The sequence below is a fragment of the Oryctolagus cuniculus genome, chromosome 15, assembly GCF_051225735.1.
Source record: "Oryctolagus cuniculus isolate XC-2025 breed Fujian yellow rabbit chromosome 15, ASM5122573v1, whole genome shotgun sequence".
Taxonomy (NCBI): Eukaryota; Metazoa; Chordata; class Mammalia; order Lagomorpha; family Leporidae; genus Oryctolagus; species Oryctolagus cuniculus.
The window spans coordinates 63,219,463-63,232,954 of record NC_142881.1 but is presented as its reverse complement, the minus strand read 5'-3'; the positions used below and the strand labels follow the sequence as shown (position 1 = coordinate 63,232,954).

The following is a 13,492-nucleotide window of genomic DNA, read 5'->3' as shown; positions in this document are numbered from 1 at the left end:
AGAGAGAGAGAGACAGAGAGAAAGGTCTTCCTTTTGCCGTTGGTTCACCCTCCAATGGCCACTGCAGCCGGCGCACTGCGGCCGGTGCACCACGCTGATCCAAAGGCAGGAGCCAGGTACTTATCCTGGTCTCCCATTCGGTGCAGAGCCCAAGCACCTGGGCCACCCTCCACTGAACTCCCTGGCCACAGCAGAGAGCTGGCCTGGAAGAGGGGCAACCGGGACAGAATCCAGCGCCCCAACCGGGACTAGAACCCGGGGTGCTGGCGCCGCAGGTGGAGGATTAGCCTATTGAGCCGTGGCGCCGGCCAAGATTCACTTTCAATTAACTTTGTACACAGAAGGCCAACTCTATGCTAAGTAAAGATTTCACAATTTGCACACACACGTGCACACACAAAAAAACTGTTTGAGAACTGTTTTACAGTTATCTCTCATAATACAACTCATTGAGGACAGAGGTCCTGCATGGGAAGTAATTGCACAGTGACTCCTGTTGTTAATTTAACAATTAACATTCTTATGTATGATGTCAGTGACCACCCGAGGCTCTTGACATGAGCTGCCTAGGCTATGGAAGCCTTTTGAATCTACAAACTCTGTCAGTATTTAGACAAGGTCATAAGCAAAGTGGAAGTTCTTTCCTCCCTTCAAAGAAAGTACCTCCTTCTTTGATGGCCACTTCTTTCTGTTGGGATCTCACTCACAAGATCCTTCATGTAGAATATTTTTTTGCCACAGTGTCTTGGTTTTCCATGCCTGAAATGCTCTCATGTACTTTTCAGCCAGACCAGGGAAGCCTGAAGGGTTGATTCTGAGGTCAGAGTGTTAATTAAAGCAGTTGTCATTCTATGAGTCTGTTGTGTGGACTGCTTCCCATGTTGGAACATTCTCTCGTTTTTAATTCTGTCTACTACAAGTACCCCACACTTGATCCTATTTTTATAGTCATTTAACACTTAATCCTATCTGTATGTTCACTTTAACACTAATATGATCACTTTAACAGTTAAGATGACATTTTTATCACCCAGCTTTCTCATCTTCTTGCTTTTTATTTTTTAAACACTTAATCCTATCTATATGCTCACTTTAACACAAATATGATCATTTTAACAGTTAAGATGACATTTTTAATGAGGTTTGGGGTCCCATGACAAGTTTTTAAACTGTATCCTTATAAAGTTCTATTCCTGAGATGACGCATTCTCCTAAGAGATGACATTGAGATCCTAAACCAGGAAAGGCTGTTTTATTCCAGAGTCCATAGTCTTACTTCTTGCTGTTCCTTATTCTCTGTGATTCAAATAAGCATAAGATTTTGAAGAAACGAGAAACCAGTATTTCCGGGTTGCAGTCTCAGGTTATTAGGGAGACAGCTAGAAAGGTGAGTTATAGAAAAAAGTAGTAGAAGGCCTTAAATGCTAGTGCTCATCCAGTTGATATTTTGGGAAATCACTAACATTCTGGGAGCAGGAGGGATGAAGATAGGAAAAAAGCGATGCTTGAGAAGATCAGATACTTAAAGAAATGTCAGCAGTGGAGATGGTAGGTTCCTCTTCTGCCAGGTAGCAGTGAAGAGATACTGGGTTTACACTAGGAAGCAGCATTCCTGGAGCAGGACAGGCTTGGTGATACCTATGAAGGGTACTCCTGAAATAGCAGCAGTGGCCACGTGCAGGAGCAGGAGACCGAAGGACAGTTTAAAAAGGATTTCTGGCCGGCGCCGCGGCTCACTAGGCTAATCCTCCACCTGCGGCGCCGGCACACCGGGTTCTAGTCCCGGTCGGGGCGCCAGATTCTGTCCCGGTTGCCCCTCTTCCAGGCCAGCTCTCTGCTGTGGCCCGGGAGTGCAGTGGAGGATGGCCCAAGTGCTTGGGCCCTGCACCCCATGGGAGACCAGGAGAAGCACCTGGCTCCTGCCATCGGATCAGCACGGTACACTGGCCGCAGCGTGCTGGCCGCGGCAGCCATTGGAGGGTGAACCAACGGCAAAAGGAAGACCTTTCTGTCTCTTTCTCATTGTCCACTCTGCCTGTCAAAAAAAAGGGGGGGGGGATTTCTGTGTACAGAACAGTGTTTGATGCTATATTCATATATAACATGGTATTAAAACAAGAATTAAAGCTTTAAAGAAAAAAACTAAGCAGGAGCTTCAACAGAGGAGAGATGGTCATGATGAAATGTGTGAAAGGTGGCATAAGGAAAAAGGAAGGCAGCTATTTTATCCTTTCTGTGGGCCATAGAGGAAGGTGGGCAATTGAGTTGATTGCTGGCCCATGCGTTTGTTCTGCCTGATTAACGGAGAGCAAGGAAAGCATCCCCACCATGTTTGCCCTCATCAGTGACCTTTCAGCGTGGAGTTCTGCCTTCACAGATGACTCCACCAGAAGCCAATGTTCCTTCCCCTTTTTCTCATCTTCTTGCTTTTTATTTTTTAAACTTTATTGAGGCATAATTTACATACCAGATGTCACCTGTTTTAAGTATATGCCAATGTAAATTTCCAGTTATGTAATTATCACTGCCATTGGTTTTAGAACATTTCCAACACCCCAAAAAGATCTCTCGTGCAGTTTTCAGTGACTCTCCATTTCTCCCCTTGCCACAGGCAACCAGAAATCAGCTTTCTGTCTCTCTAGACTTATCCTTTCTGGATGTTTCATATAAACACAATCATATAATGATGTAGACTTCTGTGTCTGGCATCTTTTATCAAGCATAATGTTTGTAAGGTTTCTCCTTGTTGATGCTTATATTAGTGGTTTATTTTTTATTGCTAAATAGTAAGTATTAGTTCACTCCCCAAATGGCCACAACAGGTGGGCCAGACCAAAGTCAGAAGCCCAGAACTCCATCCTGGTCTCCCACATGAGTGGCAAAGGCCCAGGCACTTGAGCCATCCTCTGCTGCTTTCCCGGGTGCATTAGCAAGGAACTGGATCTTTAGTGAGGTGGTCAGGACTTGGACCAGTGCCCATAGGGAATGCCGGCATTGCAGGCAGTGGCTTCACCCACTACACCACAATGCCAACCTGGTATGTCTTTTTTTATTAATAATTCCAATAGGTGAGTTGTAGTTTATAATTGTGGTTTTAATTGGCAGTTCCCTAATTAATATTGATCTATAACATCACTTCAGGTACTTGTTAGCCTTTTGTATATTTTGTTTGGCAAAATGTTCACTCAGATTTTTTTAAAATCAGGTTGTTGGTGTTTTCAATACTGAACTGTAGATTTATAGAATTCTATATATAAATCCAATTTTCAAATATTTTCTCCCAACCTATGATTTCTGTGTTTTCTCAGTATTTTGAAGCATAGAATTTTTTAACTTTGATGAATTCTAATTTATCAGGTTTTTTTCCTTAACACATTATGCTTTGGATCTCATGTATAAGAATTCTTGTCTCACTCAAGATCCTGAAGAATTTCTCTTGTTTTGGTCACCCAGAGCCCAGTTTTATATAAGTGCATCCTTTTAATGGTGGCTAGATAACCCGGTTGTTGAACAACTGGTAACAGGATATGGTAACTCTTCACCTTCCACCTCTTCATAGTATGTCAAGAAAACCATTTTGATGCCAAATCTAAGGGAAGAATATTTCCTTTTGACCATTCTGTCTGCAATTCAAGTAAGCTGCCATTAGATTATGTATAAGCAGTTGCCTTCTGGCCTCAACAGTTCAGCCGCAATAAGCATATTCGTTCATTTGCCATTTTACCAACCATAACGCTCTTCTGTATGGTCTTACTCTAGCTTTCTTCTTGTAGCCCTCTGGAGTTTTTACTAAGGCAGTTACCAAGAAATAAGAATTTTCTGGCTGGCATCATCTTTTCTTTAAGAAAGTTATTTAAACTATAGGCTCCATAAAACCCAGGCACATGTCCAGTGCAATTTTATTTCTCTTCCTGCTGTTGGCATAGTGCTGAGTGGTTAGTAAGTACACAATAAATATTTTTTATTATATCTATGTAATAAAGGCCTAGTGTTATATATTTAGATTTAATAGTGACATAATGTGATTTGTATTCCACAGTTTTTCTAAATCATCAAATGAATAGCCACTCAGTTCAGATTATTCTCTCTCTCTGCTCAAATAATAATTCTCAGCATAAGCATTCTGGTCTTCAACTACAGTATTTGATGTTTCACAAGAAATTAATGGGGGCTGGTGTTGTTGCATAGTAGGTTAAGCCTCCACCTGCAGTGCCAGCATCCCATATGGGTTCCGGTTCAAGTCCCAGCTGGGCCACATCAAATCCAGCTCCCTGCTAATATACCTAGGAAAGTACTGTACTTGTACTTGTACTTGGGCCCTGTACCCACATGAGAGACCCAGAAGAAGATCATGGCTCCTGACTTTGAATCAGCCCAGCTGCAGCCATTGCAGCCATTTGGGGAGTGAACCAGCAGAAGGAAAACTTTTCTCTGTCTCTCCCTCTCTTTCTGTAACTCTGCCTCTCAAATAAATAAATAAGTCTTTAAAAAAAAAAGTTAATGAACATTAGAAGTTATTGATCAGAGTGGAAACATCTACTCTATCATGCCCTTCTGTGTTAAGAATTTTATGTTCACCTTTCAACTTCAAAATCCCTTTCAATAACTCCATCCTTCATCTACCCACACCCAGTGGGAACTCATACCTTAAATAGGAAAAGTAAAAGGCTTTAGCATCTGGGATATGTGTGTGTTACATCACACATCACATAGCACACAGCCATGGTTGCTCTGTGCTTTGCCTTGAGAATCATACTGATAAAGCCGTGTTTCGTCTCCTGTTAGAATTCCGGAACCAGCACTGCGGCATAGCACGTAAGGCCGCAGCCCGTGACTGCCATCCATATGGGCACTAGTTCGAGTCCTTGCTGCTCCACTTCCTATCCAGCTCTCTGCTAATACATCTAAGAAAGCAGCAGAAGATGGCCCAAGTGTTTGGGCCCCTGAACTAACATGGGAGACCTAAAAGAAGCTCTTGGCTCTGGCTTTGGCCTGTCCCACCAGGCCATTGGTGGTTATTTAGAGAGTGAACCAGGAGATGGAAGATCAATTTATTTTCTCTTTCTGTCTCTTTTCCTCTCCCTCTCACTCTCACTCTCTCCCTCTCTCTCTCTTTCTCTCCTTCCCTCCCCCTCCCCCGAGTAACTCTGCCTTTCAAATAAGTAAAATAAATTTTAAAAAAAATTCTTTGAAGAAATGCTTCAGAATCTTGATCCTACTTGTTTAAAGTTTTCATTGAAAGCTCTGTGCTTGTCTGCAGCTGCTCTGAGCACAACGGCTTTGGCATCCATCAAGCAGAAAGTTTGCTCCGCCTTCATTTTCAGTCAGACTTGTGAAAGCTGGGGTAATTCAGACGTCTCCACTGGTGCTGTTGTTTCCGTTCTGAGTCTGTCTCAGTTAGGGCATGAGCAAGTTTAAATTGTCTTCCTCACAAACCATATGGATTGTCATCTTCTGCCGCCTTCATCTTCAACATTGTCCAGTCCCTTCTTAAAACAATGTGTCCATTTCTAAACTACTAATTTCTTTATTTTATTTTTTATTTAATTTTTCCCAAAAAAACTTATTTAAGGAGTACAAATTTCATAAGTACAACTTTAGGAATATAGTGATTCTTCCCACCATACCTGTACTCTCACTCACACTCCCACCCCACCTTCTCCTCCCTCTCCCATTCCCAGTCCCAGTCCCAGTCCCATTCTCCATTAAGATTCATTTTCAGTTAACTTTATACACAGAAGACCAACTCTATACTAAGTAAAGATTTAAACAATTTGTACACACACCCCAAAAAAACTGAGAACAAATTTCGCAGTTAACTCTCATAATACAACTCATTGAGGACAGAGGTCCTGCATGGGAAGTAAGTGCACAGTGACTCCTGTTGTTAATTTAACAATTAACACTCTTATGTATGATCACTCAAGGCTCTTGACATGAGCTTCCTTGGCTATGGAAGCCTTTTGAGTCCACAGACTCTGTCAGTATTTAGATAAGGCCAAAAGCAAAGTGGAAGTTTTCTCCTCCCTTCAGAGAAAAGTACCTCCTTCTTTGATGGCCACTTCTTTCCACTGGGGTTTCACTCACAGAGATCCTTCATGTAGGACCTTTTTTTGCCACAGTGTCTTGGCTTTCCATGCCTAAAGTGCTCTTATGGGCTTTTCAGCCAGACCAGAATGCCTTAAGGGCTGATTATGAGGTCAGAGTGCTACTGAAAGCAATTGTCATTCTGTGAGTCTGCTGTGTGGTCTGCTTCCCATGTTGGAACATTCTCTCCTTTTTAATTCTATTATTATTACCAGACACTTGATCTTATTTATATGATTACTTTGACACTTAATATGATCACTGTAGCACTTAAGATGGCATTTTTACTACCCATATTAATGGGATTTGGGATCCCATGGCAAGTTTTGTTTTGTTTTGTTTTGTTTTGTTTTGACAGGCGGAGTGGAAAGTGAGAGAAAGACAGAGAGAAAGGTTTTCCTTTGCCGTTGGTTCAACCTCCAATGGCTGCCACGGCCGGCGCACTGCGCTGATCCGAAGGTAGGAGCCAGGTGCTTCTCCTGGTCTCCCATGGGGTGCAGGGCCCCAGCACTTGGGCCATCCTCCACTGCACTCCCTGGCCACAGCAGAGAACTGGCCTGGAAGAGGGGCAACCGGGACAGAATCCGGCACCCCGACCGGGACTGGAACCCAGTGTGCCGACGCCGCAGGCGGAGGATTAGCCTAGTGAGCCGCAGCGCCAGCCCAGCAAGTTTTTTTTTTTAAGATTTATTTTATTTGAAGGGCAGAAGCAGAGAGAGAGAGGTCTTCCTTCCGTTGATTCACTCCCCAGATAGACACGATGGAGAGAGCTGTGCCTATCCGAAGCCAGGAGCCATGAATGTCTTCCGAGTCTCCCATTCAAGTGCAGGGGCCCAAGGACTTGGGCCATCTTCTGCTGCTTTCCCAGGCCACAGTAGATGCTGGATTGGAAGTGGAGTAGCCGGGACTCCAACCAACACCCATATGGGGTGCAGGCACCGCAGGCGGTAGCTTTACTTGCTATGTCACAGTACCAGCCCCAGCAAGTTTTTAAATGTTCTCTTAGAAGTAAGTCCATCTAAACTACTAATTTATTTGGGGCTTTTTGTTTTTTGTAAAACATCAGTGATTTTACTATTCTTCCACTGAGGCTTCACCACCAATTTGATATTTGCTCCTGCTTCAATTTTCGTAAAATGCATGTTGCTCTTACAGAATCTCTATTCAGACTGATGTCTTATTCCTCTAAGTGCCTCAAACTAGGTTCAGGTCAGCCATTGTATAACAAATTAGTGAGTTTATTTTCAGGCGAAATATTTTTTAAATCCACACATGATTTTTTGGTAATATGTATTTTCTACTAAGTTTTTGAAGACCCCTTGTATAATATTGTTATTTTGTGGGTGACTTAATTTCACTTAGCGTAGTGTCTTTGAAGTCCATCCATGCTGTGGCTTGTGTCATAAATTTCCTTCCTTCAAAAATTTAAATAAGCTCCCATCGAGGGTCTGGCATTGTGTTGTAGTAGGTTAAGCCCCAGACTGCTACCCCTGCATCCTCTATGAATGCTAGTTGGAGTCCTGGCTTCTCTGCTTCTTTTTTATTTTTTAAGATTTATTTATTTGAAAGGCAGAGTTACAAAGAGGCAGACAGAGGGAGGGAGGGAGGGAAGGAGGGAGATCAGTTGGTCTTCCATCTACTGGTTCACTCCCCAAATGGCTGCAATGGCTAGATGTGTGCCAGTCCAAAACCAAGAGCCAGGAGCTTTCTCCAGGCTCCCTACGCGGGTGCAGGGGCCTAAAGACTTGGGCCATCTTCTACTTCTACTGTTTTTCCAGGCCATAGCAGAGAGCTACATCAGAAGTGGAGCAGCTAGGACTTAAACCAGCACCCATATGGGATGCCAGCACTGCAGGCAGCAGCTTTACCCACTACACCGCAGCACCGGCCCCTACTCAGCTTCTAGTTCAGCTCCCTGCTCATGTGCCTGGGAAAGCAACAGAAGATGGCCTGAGTGATTGGGCCCCTGCCACCTATATGGGAGACCCAAATGTAGTTCCAGGCTCCTGGCTTCAGCCTCGCCCAGCCCTGGCCATTGTGATCATTTGAGAAGTGAACCAGCAGATCTCTCTGTCTCTGTCTCTTTTCCTTTCTCTCTGTAGCTCTACCTTTCAAATAAATAGATAAAATTGTAGGGAAAAAATATCCCATTGTAAGTATATTTTGCATTTGGCTTATCTACTCATCCATCCATGGATACTTGGATTTCTTCTTTTGGTGAAGAGGGGAGGAGCTGGTGTCACTGCATCCACCCTCAGGCAGTAATATGGTGGAATCTAGATTTCTAACCCAGTGGCATTCTCCTATGTCAGGTTGATTCTAGTACTTCCAAGGAATAGCATCTGTACTCATACCAGAAATGTTCCTTACTGGGGCTGGAGCTGTGGCATAGTAGGCTAAGCCTCTACCTGCGGCGCCAGTATCCGTATGGGCACTGCTTCATGTTCTGGCTGCTCCTCTTCAAATCCAGCTCTCTGCTACGGCCTGGGAAAACAATAGAATATGGCCCAAGTGTTGGGGCCCTGCACTCGTGTGGGAGACCCAGAAGAAGCTCCTGGCTTCAGATCGGCCCACCTCCGGCCATTGCAGACTTTTGGGGAGTGAACCAGCAGATGGAAGACCTTTGTCTCTCTTTCCCTCTCTCTGTCTGTAACTATACCTCTCAAATAAATAAATGAAATCTTAAAAAAAGAAAAAGATACAGTTGGCCCAGTCTGGACAGTATCTGGAAAGAACTATAGATTTTCTGTATTAAGGATTCCTTATTACTGAGTTCCTGATGTGGGTTCTGGGCTCTGCAGTTTGGAGAAAGGAACATCAGGAGGGGAGCAGCGCCACACAGAAGCCAGTCCCCATCTGCAGTCCATGAAGGGCCGGGTGCTTCATTACAGGGCTAGGACAGTCTCCAGCATCTCCACCCCTTAAAAGCTGTATCCGTTTCCAACACAGCGTGACATGGGAAAAGTGGCGAAAGGCAAATAGAGCGAGTCTTCCTCCCTGTGAGGGAGCCCCTATTTATACAACTCCTTTCTCTTGACTCATCAAAGAAGGAATTCGAGATCAGCACAGCTTTTGAAAAGAATTTGACCATTCACAGAATTTCATCAGATTAAAGTGGCAGATTACTTCCTTAGTAGCTTTCCAATTGAGATCATGAACAGCTTCCCCAGTGCTTAGGTTTTGCTAAATACTGAAGCCCTCCCTCTCTCTCACTGACTTTTGTGATTCTTTAATTGACTTGAGCCTCAAAAGGCTTAGCTAGCCTGTGAGCAGACTGTCCAAATGGAAGTTCTGACTGATCTTACTTCAAATGTGTGACTGATCAAGTGGCTCTGGCCCGTAGAGCAAGTGGCCTAGGAGAGATTGTGTCCAGTTGGAGAGCGGTTAGAAATCTTTTCATTAGAGGTATCCAGCTATCCCTGTGCGTGTCGGGGGGAAGGAGTTTGACAGTTCAGTGTTCTCAGAGTGAAATTCTGGAGCCTTGTTCCCCTGTTGTGTACAAATTTGGCATTCTCTGACTAATTTGTTCCGTGTCTGTTCTGATTTATAGACAAGAGGAGCTGCCTGAGTTTGTGCATTTTTCCCTGCCTTAACCTTGTTGCCTCGCCTCTTTCAGGGCCTTACCTTTCAGGAGGTGGAGAACTTCTTTACTTTCCTGAAGAATATTAATGATGTAGACACTGCTTTGAGCTTTTACCATATGGCTGGAGCGTCTCTTGATAAAGGTAATGAAACCTGAGGGTTTTTTCCTGGAGGGTATAAAGGTTGACTCCGAAATCTGTTAGATGACTGTCCTCCTCAGTAGTGAGATCTAAATTTTCCTTGGCATTGTTTTATGTTTATTATGTTTTGTTGGCATTGCGTGAGTCTGGCATTTCACCCTGAGATGCCAAGCTCAGCAGATATATTTCCTGCTGCTGAAATGTACAGTCAAGGAAGACGCCTGTCTTCAAATGACTGGCCTTGAAATAGGCATCTAAGTGATGCATAGTGCAGGAAAATGCAAAGCTGCTCATCTGAGCCAGAGCCACAGTATATATAACGTGAAGCCGAAGTCACTCTGCAGTTTATGTCTTTGCTGAGAAGGAATGGCTTGTTTTGTTTATTATATTAAAGATGTCTTTTTTAAAGATAAAGTCGTGTAGCACCCCCTGTTGGCTAACTTCATATAAATTCATTTACAGTTTGTACAGGAAATGTGAGAGAGCAGAGGGAATGAAAACACAGTTTTTAAATTTTTCTGTATATTTATTATCATTTATTTGAAAGACAGAAACAGGTAAAAAGAGAGAGCTTCCACCTGCTGACTCACTTCTCAAATGCCTGCATCAGCCAGGACTGGGCCAGGCCAAAGCCAGGAGTCAGAAACTCAGTCTAGGTCTCCCACATGAGTGGCAGGGACCCAAGTATTTGAACCATTACCTGCTGCCTCACAGTGTGCATTTTAGCAGGAAGCTGGGATCAGGAATGGAGCTGGGATTGGAACCCAGGCATCAGTGCAGAATGTGGGCATCCTAAGCAGTGTCCTAACAGGTGCACCAAACATTCGTCTCTAAATTTTTTCCCCAATATTCTATTATGAAAAAATTGAAGCACTCAGAACAGTTGAAATAATTACAGGTTGTACATCTCTCATCCTAAAAACTGAAACCCAAAATGATCCGAGGAGCAGGCACAGTGAATGAAGCCACCACTTGGGATGCCCATATCTCATATCAGAGTGCCCGGGATCAAATCCCACCTTTCTTTTATGTAGCTTCCTTCTGGTGCACACCTTGGGAGACAGCAGGTAATGGTTCAAGTATCTGAGTCCCTGCCAACCACATGGAGGACCCAGATGGAATTCTAGATGCCTGGTTGTTGCAGGCATTTGGGGAGTGAACCAGCAGATCAAAGATATATGTATCTCTCCCTTAATCCTGACCCCTGTTGCTCTGCTTTTCAAATAAATAAAGTAACAAACTTTCTTTTAAATTTAGATAAAATATAATTAAAAGATAATGCTCAATTTTTTAAAAAACATGCTCTAAAATCCAAAGCTTTTCTAAAAGATATATTTATTTATTTATTTATTTGAAAGGCAGAGTTACAGAGAAGGAGGGAGAGACAGAGAATGAAAGATCCTGATTGAGTTACTGGCTCCTGGCTCCTGGTTTCAGCCTGGCCCAGCCCCAGCTATTGCAGACATTTGGGAAGTAAACCATCAGATAAAGATCTCTGTCTGCTTTTTGAATAAGTAAAAATAAAATAAAATAAAATAAGTTTGGGGATGGTATTGTGGTACAGTAGGTTAGCAGCAACAGTGTCTCAGAGTGCCAGTTCAAGTCCTGGCTGCTCTACTTCCATCCAGTTTCCTGCTAATGCACCTGGGATGGCAGCAGAAAATGGCTCATGTGCTTAGGTCCCTGCCCCACACGTGGGAGACCAGATGGAGTTCCTGGCTCTTAACTTTGACCTGGCCCATACCTCGCTGTTGCAGCCATTTGGGGAATGAATCAATGAATGGAAGATTTTTCTGTCTTTTCTCCCTTCCCACAACCCCTGCTGTTGCTCTGCCTTTTAAATAAGTAAATAGTAAATAAATGTTTTGTAAAGATTTATTTATTTATTTGGAAGACAGAGAGAGATCTTGCATAACTGGTTCACTCCCCAAATGGCCACAATGGCCAGGACTGAGCCAGACCGACGCCAGGAGCCAGGAGCTTCATCCTGGTCTCCCACATGGATGCACGGGCCCATGCACTTAGGCCATTCTCCACTGCTTTCCCAGGCCATTAGCAGGGAGCTGGATCAGAAGTGGAGCAGCCAGAACTCAAACCGGTGCCTATATGAGATGCCGGCACTGCAGGCCATGGCTTTAATCTGCTGAGCCATAGCACTGGCCCCAACTAAATATTTTAAAAGGGGGGGGGGGGGTGGCACTGTGGCGCAGCAAGTTAAAGCCCTGGCCTGAAGCGCCGGCATCCCATACGGGCGCCGATGCTAGTCCCGGATGCTCCTCTTCCAATCCAGCTCTCTCCTATGGCCTGGGAAAACAGTAAAAGATGGCCCAAGGACTTAGGCCCTTGCACCCACGTGGGAAGACCCAGAAGAAGCTCCTGGCTTCTGGTTTTGGATCGGCACAGCTCCAGCTGTTGCGGCCATCTGAGGAGTGAACCAGCAGATGGAAGACCTCTCTCTGTCTCTATCTCTCTCTGTAACTCTGTCTTTCAAATAAATAAAATAAATCTTAAAAAAATAAATAAGTAAAGTAGCCAGGACTGGGCTAGGATGAAGCTGGGAGCCAGGAACTCAATCCAAGCTCCCACATGGGTGGCAGGGGCCTGACAACATTAGCCATGACTGCTGATTCCCAGGGTTCTCATCAGCAGAAAGCTCAAATCGGAGCGGAGTCAGGTATCAAACCCAGACACTCTGGTGTGGTTTGCAAATGCCTTAGCCATGAACCACACGATGGCCCCCATCCCATGTAACTCTTAAAGTTTTTAATTATGTTAAGTTCTTTATTTTTATTTATTTGAATGGCAGAGAGAGAGAGAAAGAGGGAAAGACAGACATCTCCGATCTCTGGGTTCACACCCCAAATGCCTACAACAGCTGGGGCTAGGCCAGGCTAAAGCCCGAAGTCCTCAAACCAAGTCTCCTAGCTGAGTGACAGGGACTCAGCTTTGAGCCATCAGCTGATACCTGCCAGGGTCAGCATGGGCAGGCAGCTGGAATGGGAGTGGATCTAGGACTTGAATCCCTGGCTAGAGTAGATATGAAACATGGGCATTCCAAGCAGCATTTCAGCCTCTGCACCAATGCCCACACCCCCACGTGCATAACTTTTTAAAATAGTATTTGTTTGCTTAAAATAATACCTCCTGTAATCTTTGTAGAATCTTTTGAAGTCCAGGATATCTGAAGTTATTTTTGTGTATATGTAGTATCACTAGGTCCTTTGTCCAGGATAACTGGACACAAAACACCATTTGACAGCATCTGCAAATTCAAAGATGCAAGATTTGAAGTCGAAATTTATTATAAAAATAAAAATAATTTCCCCTTTATTTGCATACTTGAAAGAACAACTTTAAGACAGTAGAATTGCTTTAAAGAACAGTTACATGGGATGAGTCACTATCTGTGTTGAAATTATAGAGTATACAAAATAGAATGATTCAGGGTGGTGGTGGCAAAGGGAAATACAACTTAGTGAATAACAAAAAAGAATAAAGGGAAGATGTTTCTTTCAGATGATTTCAGGCATTTGCTGGAATGTTGTGTCTCCATGTGGTCCCCATGTAGTCCATGCCCATTATCCTTGCTAACAGAGGCAGTGGTACAAATTACACAGCCATAAACTACATTTGGCTTGGAGCTGTATGGTTTGCCTTGACATCTTAGTTTGTTTTATCTGGGT

General features: G+C 43.8%; 1 protein-coding gene across 18 annotated transcripts in view; it reads left to right on the top strand.

Annotated features, from left to right (window-relative positions):
- The window catches only part of MICU1 (mitochondrial calcium uptake 1), a 230,157-nt gene that overhangs the window by 199,771 nt on the left and 16,894 nt on the right, over positions 1-13,492 (top strand). For all 18 annotated transcript variants that reach the window (XM_070057806.2, XM_089313420.1, XM_002718431.6 and 15 more), the window contains one exon: positions 9,704-9,812. In XM_070057806.2, coding sequence (XP_069913907.1) covers positions 9,704-9,812 — 109 coding nt within the window. The remainder of the gene's footprint in view (positions 1-9,703; positions 9,813-13,492) is intronic.